A 15,441-nucleotide genomic window follows, 5' to 3' on the forward strand; every position below is an offset into this window, starting at 1 on the left:
ATGGCAAATACCGGTTGGATTTCTGCTCAGGAGATGGACTGGTTATTATTAACACAATGTTTTAACATAAAATGTGCACAAATTCACATGGAGAGAAGAGGCAAAGAATAAGAAGAGGTAAGGTTGTCTGCAAGGATAGAAAAATCAGAACTCCATGGCAGACACAGTAGATTAAAGAGCCAGTGAAGGAAAAAAAAGCATATCAAAAGTTCCATGCAAATAAGTCAGCTTGTGCTCTTAGAGAATACAGAGACAAATATAAGAAAGCTAAACATTGTTTAAAAGTAGTTAAACAAAAGTCATGGGAAAACTTTGGTAAGACCATAGAAAATAAATATCAACAAGCTGGCAAAATATTCTGAAGGTTGTTGAAGCTCAGACATGGAGGAATGAGTGCTGTAATAGGAATTATAGATGATAAAGGTGACATAAAAACTGGAGAAAGATGCCCCTAAATGTATCAGTAATTACTTGATAAAAAATTGATAAATGAAACTTCTATACCTCCATACTCAAGTATGGAGTGCTAGTGCAGACCCACACATAGCTGGAATGCCTAATGGATCTGCTGGGTGAAATATTGATTCCAATGGATATTTGACCATCATACCCAGTTCGTCTCTAGATCAGTATTTATAGGCAACTAGACAGAGGCTGCAAATTCCAGATGATTGGAGTAGAGCTCTCATAGTACCCATATATAATAGAGAAATAAAACTGAATGTGAGAATTACAGAGGTATTTTTCTACTCAGTGTTCCTGGTAAGATTTATGCAAGTATACATGAGAGATAGTTGAGAAGGAATGTAAAAGGGAAGCTTAGTGAAGAACAAGTTGGATTAAGGCTAAATAGAAACGTCAGGATCAGATCTTCACTTTACGACAAACAGTTGAGAAATCATGGAAATATAACAAAGATCTGCCATTTAAGTTTTGTAGATCTGGAAATGGCTTATGACAAGGTACCAAGAGAGAAGCTATTCAAAACACTCCAGTTGCATGGTGTCAATAGGACATCACGTCAAGCAATACTGTCTTTATTCAAGTTGTAAGTCAGCAGTTAGAATTGAAGGAATTATAGGATGATGGCTTGATATTAAATCTGGTGTCAGACAAGATGTAAATTATCCCCCCTGTTATTCTATATAGATCACATTATAAGGAAAATGTGGTATTAAATCAGATATCAAAATTGAAGATCTTAATCTCAGCTGTTTACTTTATGCAGATGAGGTTATCCTTGGAAAAAAAATCCAGTACAAGTCTGAAAGATTCCCTGAATAAATAGAATAACTGTTGTAATAGATATCGTATGAAAATAGCCAGAAGCACTGGAAATATCAACAGCATCATGAATGTAGAACCTATAGAACAAGTATAACATTTCAGCTACTTAGGCACAATTTTTAGTGAAGACAGTGAATTAAATATGGAAATAGACAACAGAATCACAAAATTTGGGCAACAAATTAACGCTGCAGTATCATAGGAAGTCAACTGAATAAATTTATATGGAATAAGAGGGAAATTATAGGCATAGGTTTCTGTGGTTTAGCAGTTCATAAGAAAGATTCCAGTAATTGGACCACATGTTTTTAAGATAAATAATAATAGAAAACAAACCCGACAAGTTTTGTAAGTCGTTTGACTGACATCTTCGGGGGTCAAAGGTAACTAAAAGTTTAAGCACAAGAAATGAGAAATTACTCAAAATAGTTCATTCTATGCAGTTGTGGCCATCTAATTATTCATTAAATTAAATATCCGAATGCAGATTCAGTGCAATGCTATATTTGAACAATGCTGGATGCTGTCACATTGCCCACGGTCTGACTTGGGTATATATATATATATATTTTTTTTTATCAACGCTGACCAAACTTAGTGTAGAATTAGGCCCTGGTTTTTGTTGCACTGAAATTCTAAGCATGTTTGCAGCTTCTTTAAATTTCCTTATATAACAATTTTTTTTTGCCAGAGTACATTATGGCCGATGGAAGTTGTATGGTATACTATGTATATTGTGAAATATACCCAAGTCAGACCTTGGACCATGTGAACGTGAACAGAATGTGACAGCATCCATAACTGTTCAAACTTAGCATTGCACTGAATCTGCATTCGAATATTTAATTTAATGAACAGTTAGACGGCCACAACTGCATAGAATGAAATATCTTGAGTAATTTCATATTTCTTGTGCTTAAACTTTTAGTTACTTTTGACCCCTGAAGATGTAAGTCAAACGACTTACAAAACTTGTCGGGCTGGTTTTTTATTGTTATTTATCTTAATAAAGATGTGGTCCAATTACCAGAATCTTTCTTATGAAGAGGGAAATTAGTCAAAACACTAAATTAGCTGTATGTGTTAGCAGAGCTAACACATACAGCTAATTTAGTGTAACACATCCAGGAATGTGTTAGCAGAGCTAATCTCTGATGGTAACAAATTAATGCTGCTGCTCTCTGGAATAGAGAAGTAAGGATTTCTACTTAAAACTCTGGTTTTTAACACTGTCTCAAAAAAAACCCAGAACTTATTGTCTGTAAGGAAAGTGGTATTAAATCTGATATCAAAATTGGAGATGTTAATCTAAGCTGTTTACTTTATGCAGATGATGTTCTACTTGGAAATAAATCCAGTATACAAGTCTGCAAGATTCCCTGAATAAATTGAATAACTGTTGTAATAAATAATAATGCACATGTCAGACAATAACAGATACATTAGGGTTTAGGAACACCAAATGGCAGCAAATGTCTTGTACAGTGTGGCTCCAACCCACGAAAGGTTTATTTGTAAACCTATAGCACATTCATACTAAAAGTGGGATAAGGATTTTTTTCTATATTTTATTATATTTATATTTTTTCATTTATTTTATATAATTTAAAAATCCTGCTCCACAGACCAAATATGGAACTTTTGTATACCACTTCAAGCTTCCAATAAGCAGGGCACTGAAATTCATCTTTCAATTTAAAGACAAAACATAAATATCCATACCCACAGATGTATTCGGACCAGCAGCCTGTTGGTTGGGGAACAGATATGCTAACCACTCGACTAATCAGGAAGTACCTGCCATAATCTCTCTCTCACTCCACTGAAAAGTCTAGATTATCTTTGTGAAACTATGAGTGGAAGCTAGAAGAATGAAGACTGAAACTGTACCTATATTCAAAATTTTACTTAGGACTAAAGATACCCTTTGTGGAATAAAAGGTATTGGTTTTCATTTATTTATTAAAACTGAATACTTTTGTTACAATTTTAACTGTATAAATTTTTGTTAAATTTAATGAACAGAATAAATTTTCATGGAATGTGTTATATACTACTGTAGGCTAAAGAGAGAAGTCTGTCTATTGTAGAACTTAGAAAAGAGAGAAGTTAGAATCATAGAAGTTATCTCCAACATTTCCAAAAAAGAAAGTTTAACTAAAACCTAAGATTTTTACTTTAAGATGTAAACTGTAATAGATGTTTTTCATAATAAGGTAAACTTATGCAGCTGATGACAGATCATAATCAAACATTTATTTTATGTATTTTGGAGAGATTGTATAATCTATAATAGCTACCTTCCTAGATTGTATTTCTGGAGAAACCACAGAATCTAGAAAGGAAGCCATGGTAGGTTTCGGCTTCTTTTTGGTTTCTTCACCCGAATTGATAACGCAACGAGTTTTTAGTCATGTAACTGAATAGTTGTAGGATCGTTAGAACTAGGGTGATATGTAGTCATGCAACATTGAAGTGATTTTCTATATTATTCTTTTCATAATGCTATTCTAAATGAAATTCACCATAGCAAACAATTTACAATGAATTGTTCCTCTTCTAATGCAAATGTAAACTGTACATCAAATATACATATATATTTCTGGCAAACATGTTGCAATATATGAGCATATTTTGAAGAATGTTTTTAAGGAATAACCCCTATATTATTCTGAGTTTTTTGATATTACTCATTTTTCATTTGTGCTAAAAATGAAATGGCATTTCATTTCAAAGCAAACTATTCATTGCAACAAAAATATTTAATAGGAGTGGGAAAAAAAAACAAAAATAGTTACACTGCAGTACAGAATGATAATTTTGTAGAATGACATAATTACTTGGAACTAGGGGATGTGATGCTTTGTCCTAAATCTACTTCCATTGGGATCTGATTATCCCCCTGAGTAGTATTAACAGGTAAGGGTGCAGGAACTGGAGAGGATGGATAGTCCGACAGTGAAACTGATGGCTCTCGATGACGAGGTTTTATCACATAAGGCTGTTCTATCCTGCAGATATCCACTTCCATCTGTTAAAAAAATAAACCCTTCAAGATTATGTATTACAAAATACTCAACTAACAAGTCATACACCTCTCTCTCCATACACACATGCATGCATTTCATAAGATTAAGATCTATCATAGATTGATACTATTAAGAAAACTATAAGCAAGTCCATGTTAAAAGAGGAAAAACAAGGATTTTCCAAACTACAAAACAAAGGAAAGTGGAAAAACAGATAAGGTTGCTGATAGACTTTGTATTTTGATGCAAATATCCAAAAGGGGAAGTAAATTATTACAATTTAACTATTGCAGCAGTATAATACCATTAATGGAATCAGATAAAAAAAAAGTCATGATTCAAAATAATAATAGACTGATATTTTCTTTATAGCATTTTTGTCCAACTTCAAATTCCTGACAAGTGTTGCACCCCAAATGAATTTTGATTCAGAACATGAACAAATCATTCATGGCTCAACAGATTAACTAAAAATTTAATGAAAGGAAAGGCTTGCATTTAGTTAAAACCACATAAAAATGTAAAGGGCAATGAGGTATAGCATTGCATTAAAGTGGTATATTATTCAAAATTTTGTTAAGTGAACGAGAAATCATTTGTATTATATCATTCAGTTAAAATTAGCTTAAATAAGAATATTCCACTGGACGACTTCTAAGAGTAGGTCCAAAGGTCTAACTAATACTTGCTGGCGTAAAGCCCGAGGTTGCTTGATACACAGAAGGCAAAATGCGCAAGCAGTTCCGAGAAATCTGCCATAGCGAAAATGCTGAGATCATCATGAGAACGAGAATGGCATAGCGCCATGTAGGAGATCCAGGGAAAAAAAAGGGGGGTGCTGTGCAAGGGAAATATAAGCGATTGCGTAGGGACATACAAGGCTTTTTTCACGGACTCTGGGTTGTTGGATCGTCTAATCGAGGAGAGGTTCCTCGATCATGCGGGTCATGCAATAGGCAGAGGTATGTGTCAGCAGGAAAAATTAAGTGGTCTACTCAAAATACAGCAGACGGAATTCCAGCGCGAGTAGTATGCTTTCCTAGCAAGCGCCCGTAAACTCGTAGAAGTCCCTCGAATAATCTCCAGAAATGAAGTAGCCATAGTGTGTATGAGGGAAGACCTATCCAGCAGAAATCTAACGCTGCACGTAGCACAAGGAAGGATCCAGTCCTATTCCATACTCAGTGAGGGCAATGTAACACTTTATTATAGAACTCAGAACCAGTTTGTAGGAAGAAGATTAATGTGAAAATTGTTTCATGTCAGGACATTACTAATTAGAGAACTCTAAGTGACTAATGTAATAAGGTGCAACCTGATGTCCAGTTGTCGAATTGAATTAGACGAATTGGTAGAAGGAATTTAGGATCATATACATGTATAATGTGAGTTATGGTTAGAGCTTAGGTTGAAGTTAAATTAACTTAATAATTCCCAATTAATAGAGGGGAAATACGGAAAAGGGAATTGTATTGTTGAAAGCTATGGTTAGCAACTTGCTAGATAACTGTTTAATGTATGCACTGTGCAGTTCTTAGAATGAACTACTTTCTTTAACTGAGTATTGATATGTGTGATTTAACTTATTGAAAGTGTATCTAGATATAATTGTATGTTGTGTATAAAGTTGATAATAAACATGTATTCTCTCTTAAAATTGAGTTTTGCCTGATATTGAGCGCCAACTCACCACTCATAAAAGTATGAACCTAAGGTGGGAAGGAGTTGAAACGTTCAAAGAAATTTGGCCACGACTGATAGAAGGAACTAGTGTGTGTGTGGGATTACTGGTATTGTCTCTCTGAGCAGTATATTAGTCTATAATAGGACACAGACTGGCACAGCTATAAATATAAATTCATTTATGCCCGAAAAGGAGACAGGACCAGAATCTAAGCAAACACATAGAACGACTGCAAAGTAAGGCTAATTGATATGAAAGGTATAATGGGTACACAGAACGATAAATTCCATAGATATCGACACAACACAAGTATCCTAAGAGGGTACATAGGATGTTACAAAAGGCACTTTTTGGCTGTATCGATCCACCTACATCCTTGTCTTCCTCTGAGTCTTTTTCCTGAAAGCCAGGCAAAGAACACTTTTTTTTTTTTTTTGCTCATCTCTCCTCTCCCATTCTGTTTAACATGTTGACCGCCATAATGTTAAAAAATTTTATGATCCCCGGGCCAACTTCTTTTTGTTTTACAATTTGCTGAAAGTAACATAAAATAATCATATTTTATGATTTTTTTTTATCTATTTCATGCAGCTAAATAGATTTGTTAAGTGCAAATTACATGTGCGCGGCCTGAGAAGAATTTTTTTTACTGACTTGCCCAAGCAGAGCACACGTGATTCGCACTTCACACAAGGTCAAACTTGCATATCTATGATGTGTATGAACAGTTATATGCGTTCAGTGTTTTGTCTAGTGGAATAAATTTGCTATAGTGATAAATATTGTTATAAATTTCCCTAATATGGGAGACTACAAAAAAGAACAACATCATTTTAGAAGCCTTGATAAATGTAGTTCTATCTGATGACGAACCATACCAATATTTGTCAGAAAGTTACAATGGAATGATCTTAGTTCTGTGTCTTCAGATTCTGATTCTCTCATTGATAGAAAGAAAATAGAAGTATCTACAACTAGTAATACTGAAGTTTTTTCCTAGTACATCTCAGTTTACTGCTGCTCATTGTGTAGAACAAACAATTGATGTTAAAAGAAATCTGCATTTGACTAATGATTCTTCCTCAGATGAAATACTTGGAAGTGTGAATTCAACCGACTACAATGGAATGAAATTACAGGTGTCTAAAACATTTTCAGTTTGTGGATAATAATTTTGGAATAAAACAAAATGTTATTGAAGAAATGCACGATAAACAGCCTGTAGACTTCTTTTTTATGTTTGTTGATGAAGGACTGCTGGACCTAATGGTGCAAGAAACTAACAGATACGCTCTTCAAAAACTCAGTAAGACAATTTTACGAAAAGCAAGAATAAGAAAGTGGAAAAACACAAATCCCAATGAAATGAAGATATTTTGGGGTCTGCAAATTTGGTTCGGTTTAGTGCAGATGCCAAAATTAGAGTGTTATTGGTCGAATAACATCCTCTATTCTACAGAAATCAAACAAGTTATGTCAAGGAATCGGTTCGATCTTGTTCTCAGTAACTGGCACTTCACAGACGAGTGGAAATACTTCCGAAAGACTTTATAAAATTACACCTCTCATAAATCATGTAAGAAAAAATTTCCAGAAAAGAATGACGCCTTCGAGTAATATTTGCGTAGATGAAACTTTAATTCCTTTCCGAGGTTGTCTTGCCTTTCGTCACTACATCAAGAATAAACAACACAAATTTGGCATAAAACTATTCAAATTGTGTATTGAAGATGGATATACATATGATTTCAAGATATACTACAACGCAGAAAAGACCAATACTACTAATAGTGTTCCACCTTCAATTGTTATGGGATTTTGTGAGAATCTACTTGACAATGGATACCCAATATTTGTAGATAATTATTATACCAGTATTGAATTAGTGCACAAACTTTTGAATAGACAAACATACCTTGTAGACACTTTGAGAAAAAATCGAAAGAGAATTCCACAGGAAGTTACCCAGAAAAATTTGAAAAGGGATGAAATAATTGGTAAAGAAAGTGACACAGGGGTGGTGGTAATAAAATGGTGCGATAAACGTGAAGTGCTTATGTTATCAACAAAACACACAAACAAAATGAAATTCCTTACAGAAATAAATGGTAATGAAGTGCAAAAGCCGGAAGCTATTATGCACTATAACAAAAGCAAAAGTTTTATTGGTCTATCCGTTCAGGTAAAAGCCTATGCTTCTTGCCTTCGAAGACACATTTATAATGACATATAACTAAAACAGCTCACCAAATCACTTGGCTTCTGAAAAATACTTTAACATGCAGAGACGAACAAGTTGTTGTTCCTCTGTATCGAGCCTTGTTAAGTCCCCATCTGGACTTCTGTGCCCAGCTATGGGCACCAGGGTTTCTTCGTGATGGGGAGGAAGTGGAGAGGGTCCAGAGAGGAGTGACCAAGATGATAGCAGGTCTGTGGAATGAACCTTATGAGAATAGGATGAAGATTTGTGGGTTGCAGAAATTGGACGATAGGTGAAGGAGGGGTGATATGATTGAGACATTCAAATTACTGAAGGGTTTTTATAAGATTGATCCAGAAAATATTTTTGAAAATATGACTGGTGGTGGGAGGACTAGGGGCCATGCATGGAAGCTGGGCAAGAGCGTGGTTGACAAGGGTGTTAGAGCTAGGTTCTTTACTTGGAGAGTGGTAAATGAGTGGAATAAGCTTCCAGAGTCTGTTGTGGGTGCTACGACTGTGAATGAGTTCAAGGCAAGGTATGATAGATACTGTGTGAATGTTGAATAGTTGTTCTTGACATGATGTTAGGGCCTCCCTCGATGAGTCTGTCGACTCCTTGGAGTTTCCCGGAACAATAATAATATTATAAATAAATATTTAGCACCATTGTTATTGTTTTATTCAACATTAGGAAATGGCCTAAATCAGGTAAAAATAAAACCTCTATAATAGGCCACCTGTTGAAATTCTACTGTGCTAACTATATAAACCTGTTTACCAGGCCCCACGTTTCCATTACCCATAAGCATTTCAGTTAGATATGAATCACGGGTGAACGATTCGGCCTGAAAGAAAAATCTTTATGCGAATCAAATATCATTCAGGCAACGCATTGAAAAAATGTGGTGTGAATCTTATTTGATTCATACGGCAGTCAACGTGTTAAGCGACATTACTACTTAAGATAAGCTATAGTAGCATAATACTGAAAGTTAACAATGGCAACTTCTTTCCTAATATTCTCATTTTTAATATGATACTGCCATCGGTGACATCTGTTCACACCCCTAATCTTTGTCAAGTGATTTATGGTCTCCAGTCTTTGATCAAATCATATTTCTAACCCAACTCAATGATGCATGGTTAAAATTGGTTTGAACACAGTTTTGTATATAGCTAATTTAGTGTTTTGACTAATTCCTTTCTTATTCCATATAAATTTATTCAGCTGACTACCTACCACAAATTCTGTTTTCTACAGGAAAACCCCACTTAACTCGAATTTGATATGCATGATAATCAGTTAGCACAATTGAGTGAAATGATACCATTTCCCGCTTTACGAGAGTGATTAATCAGTCGATGTAATTTTTTTCAGTTATGCAAAAATTTTTGTCGCCAATCTGAAGCGAGCGGAAAGCTGAAAATCGTTAAGAGAAAGTAGCGCTAGTAATACAATGATTGTGCAAGACCTGGGATACAGAGAGTTTTAGTTTGGACTATAATATTAAATAAGAGCAAAGAATACAAAGAACAAGGAAAAATTGCAACTGCTTCTTTAAGCATGCCGATCACTCGAAATAGAAGCCATTTAATGATCAAGATGGAGCATCTTCTTTCACTCTGGATTGAGGATTATAACCAAGAAAGAATACCTCTTAGTACAGGGAATATTCAGGCAAAAGCTCTATATTTTTACCTCATTGAAAGAGACCAAATTTCAAGAGGAATGTGAAACCTTTTCTGGTTTGACTGTTTTAAAAATCGAAATGGACTGCATAACGTAAGAATAACTGGGGAATGTGCTAGTTATGATAAAGTTTCTTTGGAAAAGTCTCATGAAGAATTGCAAAGGATAATTTAGGAGGGTGATTATGACGATTGGAAAATATTCAACCTCAATGAAATTGGTCTCTTTTGGAAGCATATGCCAACAAAAACTTTCCTAGCTAAAACTGAGGCATCTCAACCAGATTACAAATTTAACGACTGTCTTACACTCTTATTAGGAGGCAAGGCAGAAGGTGACTTTAAACTCAAGCCTATGTTAGTTTATACGTTTTAATAATGGCAAACCGTGAGCTAACATATAAATACAAAATTAATAACGGAAAAAATCACATAAAAAGATTATTTAATAGTATAATTTTCACCTGTGTGTCACAGGCATCTTCAGTACATTTTAAGCTCAAATTAAACAATAACTGGCAATTGCAAAAAACGCCATCTAAGTATAAGGAGGACCGGAAAGTAATCAATTTTTTGAACTACATTTATAATATAAATTTTATTAAAGAACAAATTAATTTTTTTGGCAATTATAGAATTATTCAATTCTATAATCGCCATAGTTAATTATAACCTTATTCCAACGATCTACTAAGTTTAGAATTCCTTTTTTGAAAGAAGTTTTTTCTTTGGAGGCAAAAATGATATCAAACTCCTTTGGACATCATCTTGCGAATGGAAGGTTTTATTTCTTATGCTGTTCAAAGGACCTGAATAAGTGATAGTCACTAGGGGCAATATCTGGCAAATATGGAGGATGTGGTAGAAGTTCCCATCCTAACTGCCTAATTTTTTCTTGAGTCATTCTTGTAGAATGTGGTTTTGCATTATCTTGCTGCAAAATTACCCCTTTTCGATTGACAAGTGCAGGACATTTGATTAACAATGCTTGATGTAGTCGCTCTAATTGTTCACAATAGATGGCTGCTGTGATAGCCTTACCTTGTTCCACGAGTTTGTAATGAATAATTCCATGAATATATCACCAAACGCGTGACAGAACCTTTTGTGAATGAAGTCCATCTTTAGGTGTTGGAATTGAAGTTTGATTTGGAGAAGGCCATTTTTTTTGGGTTTTATTCTTATACAGCACCTGTTTTTCATCACCAGTTACGACTCGTTTCAAAAAGGGGTCATTTTGTTGTCTGGTCAACAATGAATTGCAAATCGCCTGTCTCTGTGCTTTATTGTTTTCTGACAGTTCATGCAGTACCGATACACCATTTAAGAACCTTGCCACTCTTAAGTAAGTGATCTTGGACAGTTGACCATGATGAATTAAGTTTCTCTGCTAATTCTTGTATGGTTTGTTTTGGATCTGATTCAATGAGTCTTAAGAGTATCATCATCTACAGTAAGAGGTCTTTCAGATCGAGGACGATCAGAGAGATCAAAATTTTTTTCTGCAAATCTCATAACCCATCGCTGACATTTGTTAACCTTCAATACCTCTCCATAAGTTGAGCAAATGATTTTGGTAGCCTCAGTAGCATTCTTTCCTTGGTGAAACAAAAACAGCATACAATGATGTAAATGGTGCTCTTCAACTTTAAAGTCTGCCATATTAAAAAATTAATCTAAAATTTAAAAAAAAAAAAACAATTTTTTAAATAGAAAAGTAATGCTAATATTTAAATAAAAATGAAATTTTTATTTAATATGCTATTAACTATGCTACTAACATAGGGACTAGTCATTAGTAACGTTCCAACAAAGATTAGCACACTCTCACCTACAGAGAAGAGACACAAGAAAAGCCTCATTCACTATGTTGCAGTTAATAGTGATTCAGGATACAAGATAACACAGAGGATTTGAGACAAAGGAATCATGACTTAGTTTTAAGTAGTATAAAACTGAATGCCACATTGAAAGAAACAAAATGTAAGAAAAGCCCATTGGATATAATTCAATGCTTGTCATAAAAGATCTTCAGCAGAACAAATGTTATGAGAATGATGCAATAAAATCTTATTATATGATGTACATGAATGATATAATAAGGTTTTATTACATAAGCTTTTGTTACATTGTGTTGTAAAAGATCTTCATCAGAACAAATATTATAAGAATGATGTAATAATGTTTTATTATATAATAAGCTTTTATTTACATTGTGTTCACAATATTTGTACCACTAAAAACTTTTTACTCCAAGAATTGAATTATATCAAATCTGCTTTTATGAAAAATTGCTTTAATGAATCTTATTAAGGAAGTCTTTAACAGACTTTTTTTAGACAACCAGTCTCTATTTCCTGAAGATATCAGTAAGATTTTACTCCCATATATTAAATAGATTTTTGAACATATAGTTAGTTCTAAAACATCTTAATACTGCAGTATCCCTTTGTTCTGTCAGGAAGACTTCTACCCTTGTTTCTTCATCTAAAGACAAGCTTTCTCCACTCAACCTTTCAGGTGTCTACTAGATCCCTGCCCATCTGTTTTAGACTCCAGTCATCTATTGTGAAAAGCAGAAATCTTCTATCCAGTATCATGAACCTGAGCAGTCTGGCCTAGCAGAACATGCCATCTTGACTTTTGCTAACTGTTGTCCTATTGACACTGTAGTGGCTCTTTTTTGAAATAGATTCTTTTATTTTAAGTTTACTTTGTGTTCCTTTATGTTACTGTACTGAGCTATGATACTTAGACAAAGGTTTTACAGCTAATAAATTTATTTTATGCAAGTTTTAGTTTGTTTTTAATTCTTCTAAACCTATAGAACAAGTAAAACATTTCAGCTATTCAAACACAGTTTTAGTGAAGATAGTAAATTGAATATGGAAATAGACAAGTTAGTATAGTGCAGATCCAACTGAATAAATTTACATGGAATAAGAAAGAAAGTAGCCAAAACACCAAATTAGCAATATATATTAGCAAATTAACCTAACAGAAAACTTTTCAGTTATGGATCTGTAAACTGGGTTAGAAATCAGGTATTTGATCAAAACACTAGAAAACATGGATATATATGAGCATAGAGAAAATTAAATTAAGTGACAGAACATCAATGACAGAATCATATTTAAAATGAAGATATTATGAAGGAATTTGACATTTTGGTATCTAAGCAGGGTTAATCTAAGGGGAGTATGAGCACTGAAACAGAAAGGAAGAAAAGTTAGGAAAATGGTGTTTGATGCCAAGATGGCAGGAAAGACTCAAAGACCAAGATCTAAGAGAATTTAGTCAGAAATGCCACAAAACTGGAAATGTTAGATAACAATATTGGAGTTCTGACAAGTAATACTATTTTGGAGGAAAACTGTTAACGGAGATTAATAATAATACAAACTTAATCACATAATATTGTTGTAAAAATAATCATAATTTAAAATTCTGAATATTTTTACAAATTTTGATGTTAGTACGTTTATTAGTTTTGGTTTCATAACACACTGTTGGCACTTGCGATGTGCCTGTTATTGATGTTATTTTGTCAAAATGAAATGTAAAGCATTTAAATAATGTATGTACTTAGTGGATTTGGATATTGTGCTGTTTTTAAAAATTTTATTGTAGTTTAAAATATTAAGTGTTGTGTTTTATGAAGACATTCTCGTTGCTAACAGAGATGTGTCAGCCATTATACTTAGCTTCTCACTTGTCATTTTCATGGAGTGCGCATGCTCGCCAAGGAGTTTGATGGGTGATTGACAGCTGACAGAGAGAGAGTTTAGTATTGAGGTAACGGGAAAAAACAAGTGAGCGTTCGGAAAGAAAAGAGAACGCAGGCTGGCAGATATTTGGGTTCTGCGGAAATTCAGAAGGCAGTCAGAGGAAAATTAATAGTATATTCCAAAGAAAGGAATCTTAGAACTGTGAGTTTTTAAAGTGGGAGACTGTCAATAAGTGTTGGTAAATAAAATAAGATATTGCTGTTGACGTTCTAAAGGAATGTTCGAGGAAATGCTGATTGGAAAATTTCATCTGTCTTAATGACTACAGATCTATTTGTTATTTCTATTGGAACCGAGATGGAATTTAGCAGCTTAAAGCAGTAGAAGAAATTTTTTTTTTTGCTGGTACAAAAATTAACAAAAATTGAACTGCATGAGGTAAGAGTACCTATACTTCGGTAAATTCAGAATATCTTACTTCAGTCAGTTGGAATAATGTGTACTACATGAGGATGATGAGAAAGGAAGAAAAGAAGAAGAGAATCTTATATCTTCAGAAAATGGCCTTAACAGAGAAACTGGCTATGAACATTTTGTTACTGTGTAAATGAAGTGTTTAGTCTAGTGGATGTTATTAAGTATATGTTAAACAAATCAGTAATAGAATGAGTTAGAAAATGGATGATCTCTTAAGTGTAAGATTATTTTAAAAGGCCTTGGATTCAATTAATTTTGTAATTAGTTATGTAAATTTGTTTGAAGTGTATTAAATGTCTAACATTTGTATTTGGTCTTGAGTCAGTGAATTTTTTTGGATTCTAAAAGAAATAATAAAAAGGACATCGCACGGAGTGAACCCTTGTGCATATATAAATATGCTCGGAAATAGAAATAATTGTTATAGAGAAAATCTCATAAAAATGAGGATAGATTTTTAAAAAACAATTAATAAAAATAATATCACTTCTAAACACTGTCATAGCAGCTTGCACAGTAATACCCCATCTTATGATACTTGGCTATGTGAAGATCTGCTTATACAATGCTTTTCAATAATAATCAATGCCTATTTATTCATCCTGCATTTGCTCATATGACAGTTTTCAATTATTACCAAGTTCATATGTATGACATTGTAGTCAGTCTTACAATAGTTTTAATGACATGCCACTTGTGTGAAGCAGGCAATTGAAGTTTTCGTAAATTGCTTATGATACTGCTCTCTACTTCTCTTTGTGTATTTTGATGATATGCTACGAGTTATAAACTGTTCAAAACTATTTTGTTCTTGTTAATAATGGCAGATAATATTCAAAGTAAGGATAAGGATAATATTAAAAAAGTAATAATCAACAAACTAAAACTTGCATGAAATAAATTTATTAGCTATAAAATTTTTGACAAAGTGCCATAGTTCAGTATAATAACACAAAGAAAAATTCAAACTATTCAAAGAAAAAGTAAGGATAATATTCAAAGTAAGGTTGCTTCTAGTGAAAAGAAAAAGGTGTCTCAACCTATTACATGACAAACTAAGCATGAAATGATTATATTTTCTGATGGTGTATCAAACACTGAGATAGACCATAGGCTAAACTTACTTAACACTGATGTCAAAATTGTTTAAAGCAAAGATAAATGTCCTTAGTGAAGTTAAAAGTGCTACACTGAAAAGTGCTTTAATGAGAAGAATGAAAATGTATTTATTTAGTTGTTGCAGGACAACTTTCTCAAGCAGCATGTAACAGAAGGAACTCTAGGGCAAAGAGTGTTAGATTTGTTTATATTGTCAGAAGGCATTTCAGTTAAAGACAACTATTCT

The 15,441-nt window shown here is 33.5% G+C and overlaps 1 protein-coding gene across 1 annotated transcript in view; it reads right to left on the reverse strand.

The window, feature by feature from the left end:
* HUWE1 (HECT, UBA and WWE domain containing E3 ubiquitin protein ligase 1) overlaps nt 1-15,441 on the reverse strand; it is a 1,068,888-nt gene that overhangs the window by 832,717 nt on the left and 220,730 nt on the right. Inside the window, exon 18 of the mRNA XM_090396304.1 lies at nt 4,128-4,318. Within this exon, the coding sequence (XP_090252430.1) occupies nt 4,128-4,318 (191 nt within the window). The remainder of the gene's footprint in view (nt 1-4,127; nt 4,319-15,441) is intronic.

The sequence above is a fragment of the Typopeltis vanoorti genome, chromosome 1 (genome assembly GCF_054136105.1).
Source record: "Typopeltis vanoorti isolate ZY-2024b chromosome 1, IOZ_Tvanoo_1.0, whole genome shotgun sequence".
NCBI classification, from domain to species: Eukaryota; Metazoa; Arthropoda; class Arachnida; order Uropygi; family Thelyphonidae; genus Typopeltis; species Typopeltis vanoorti.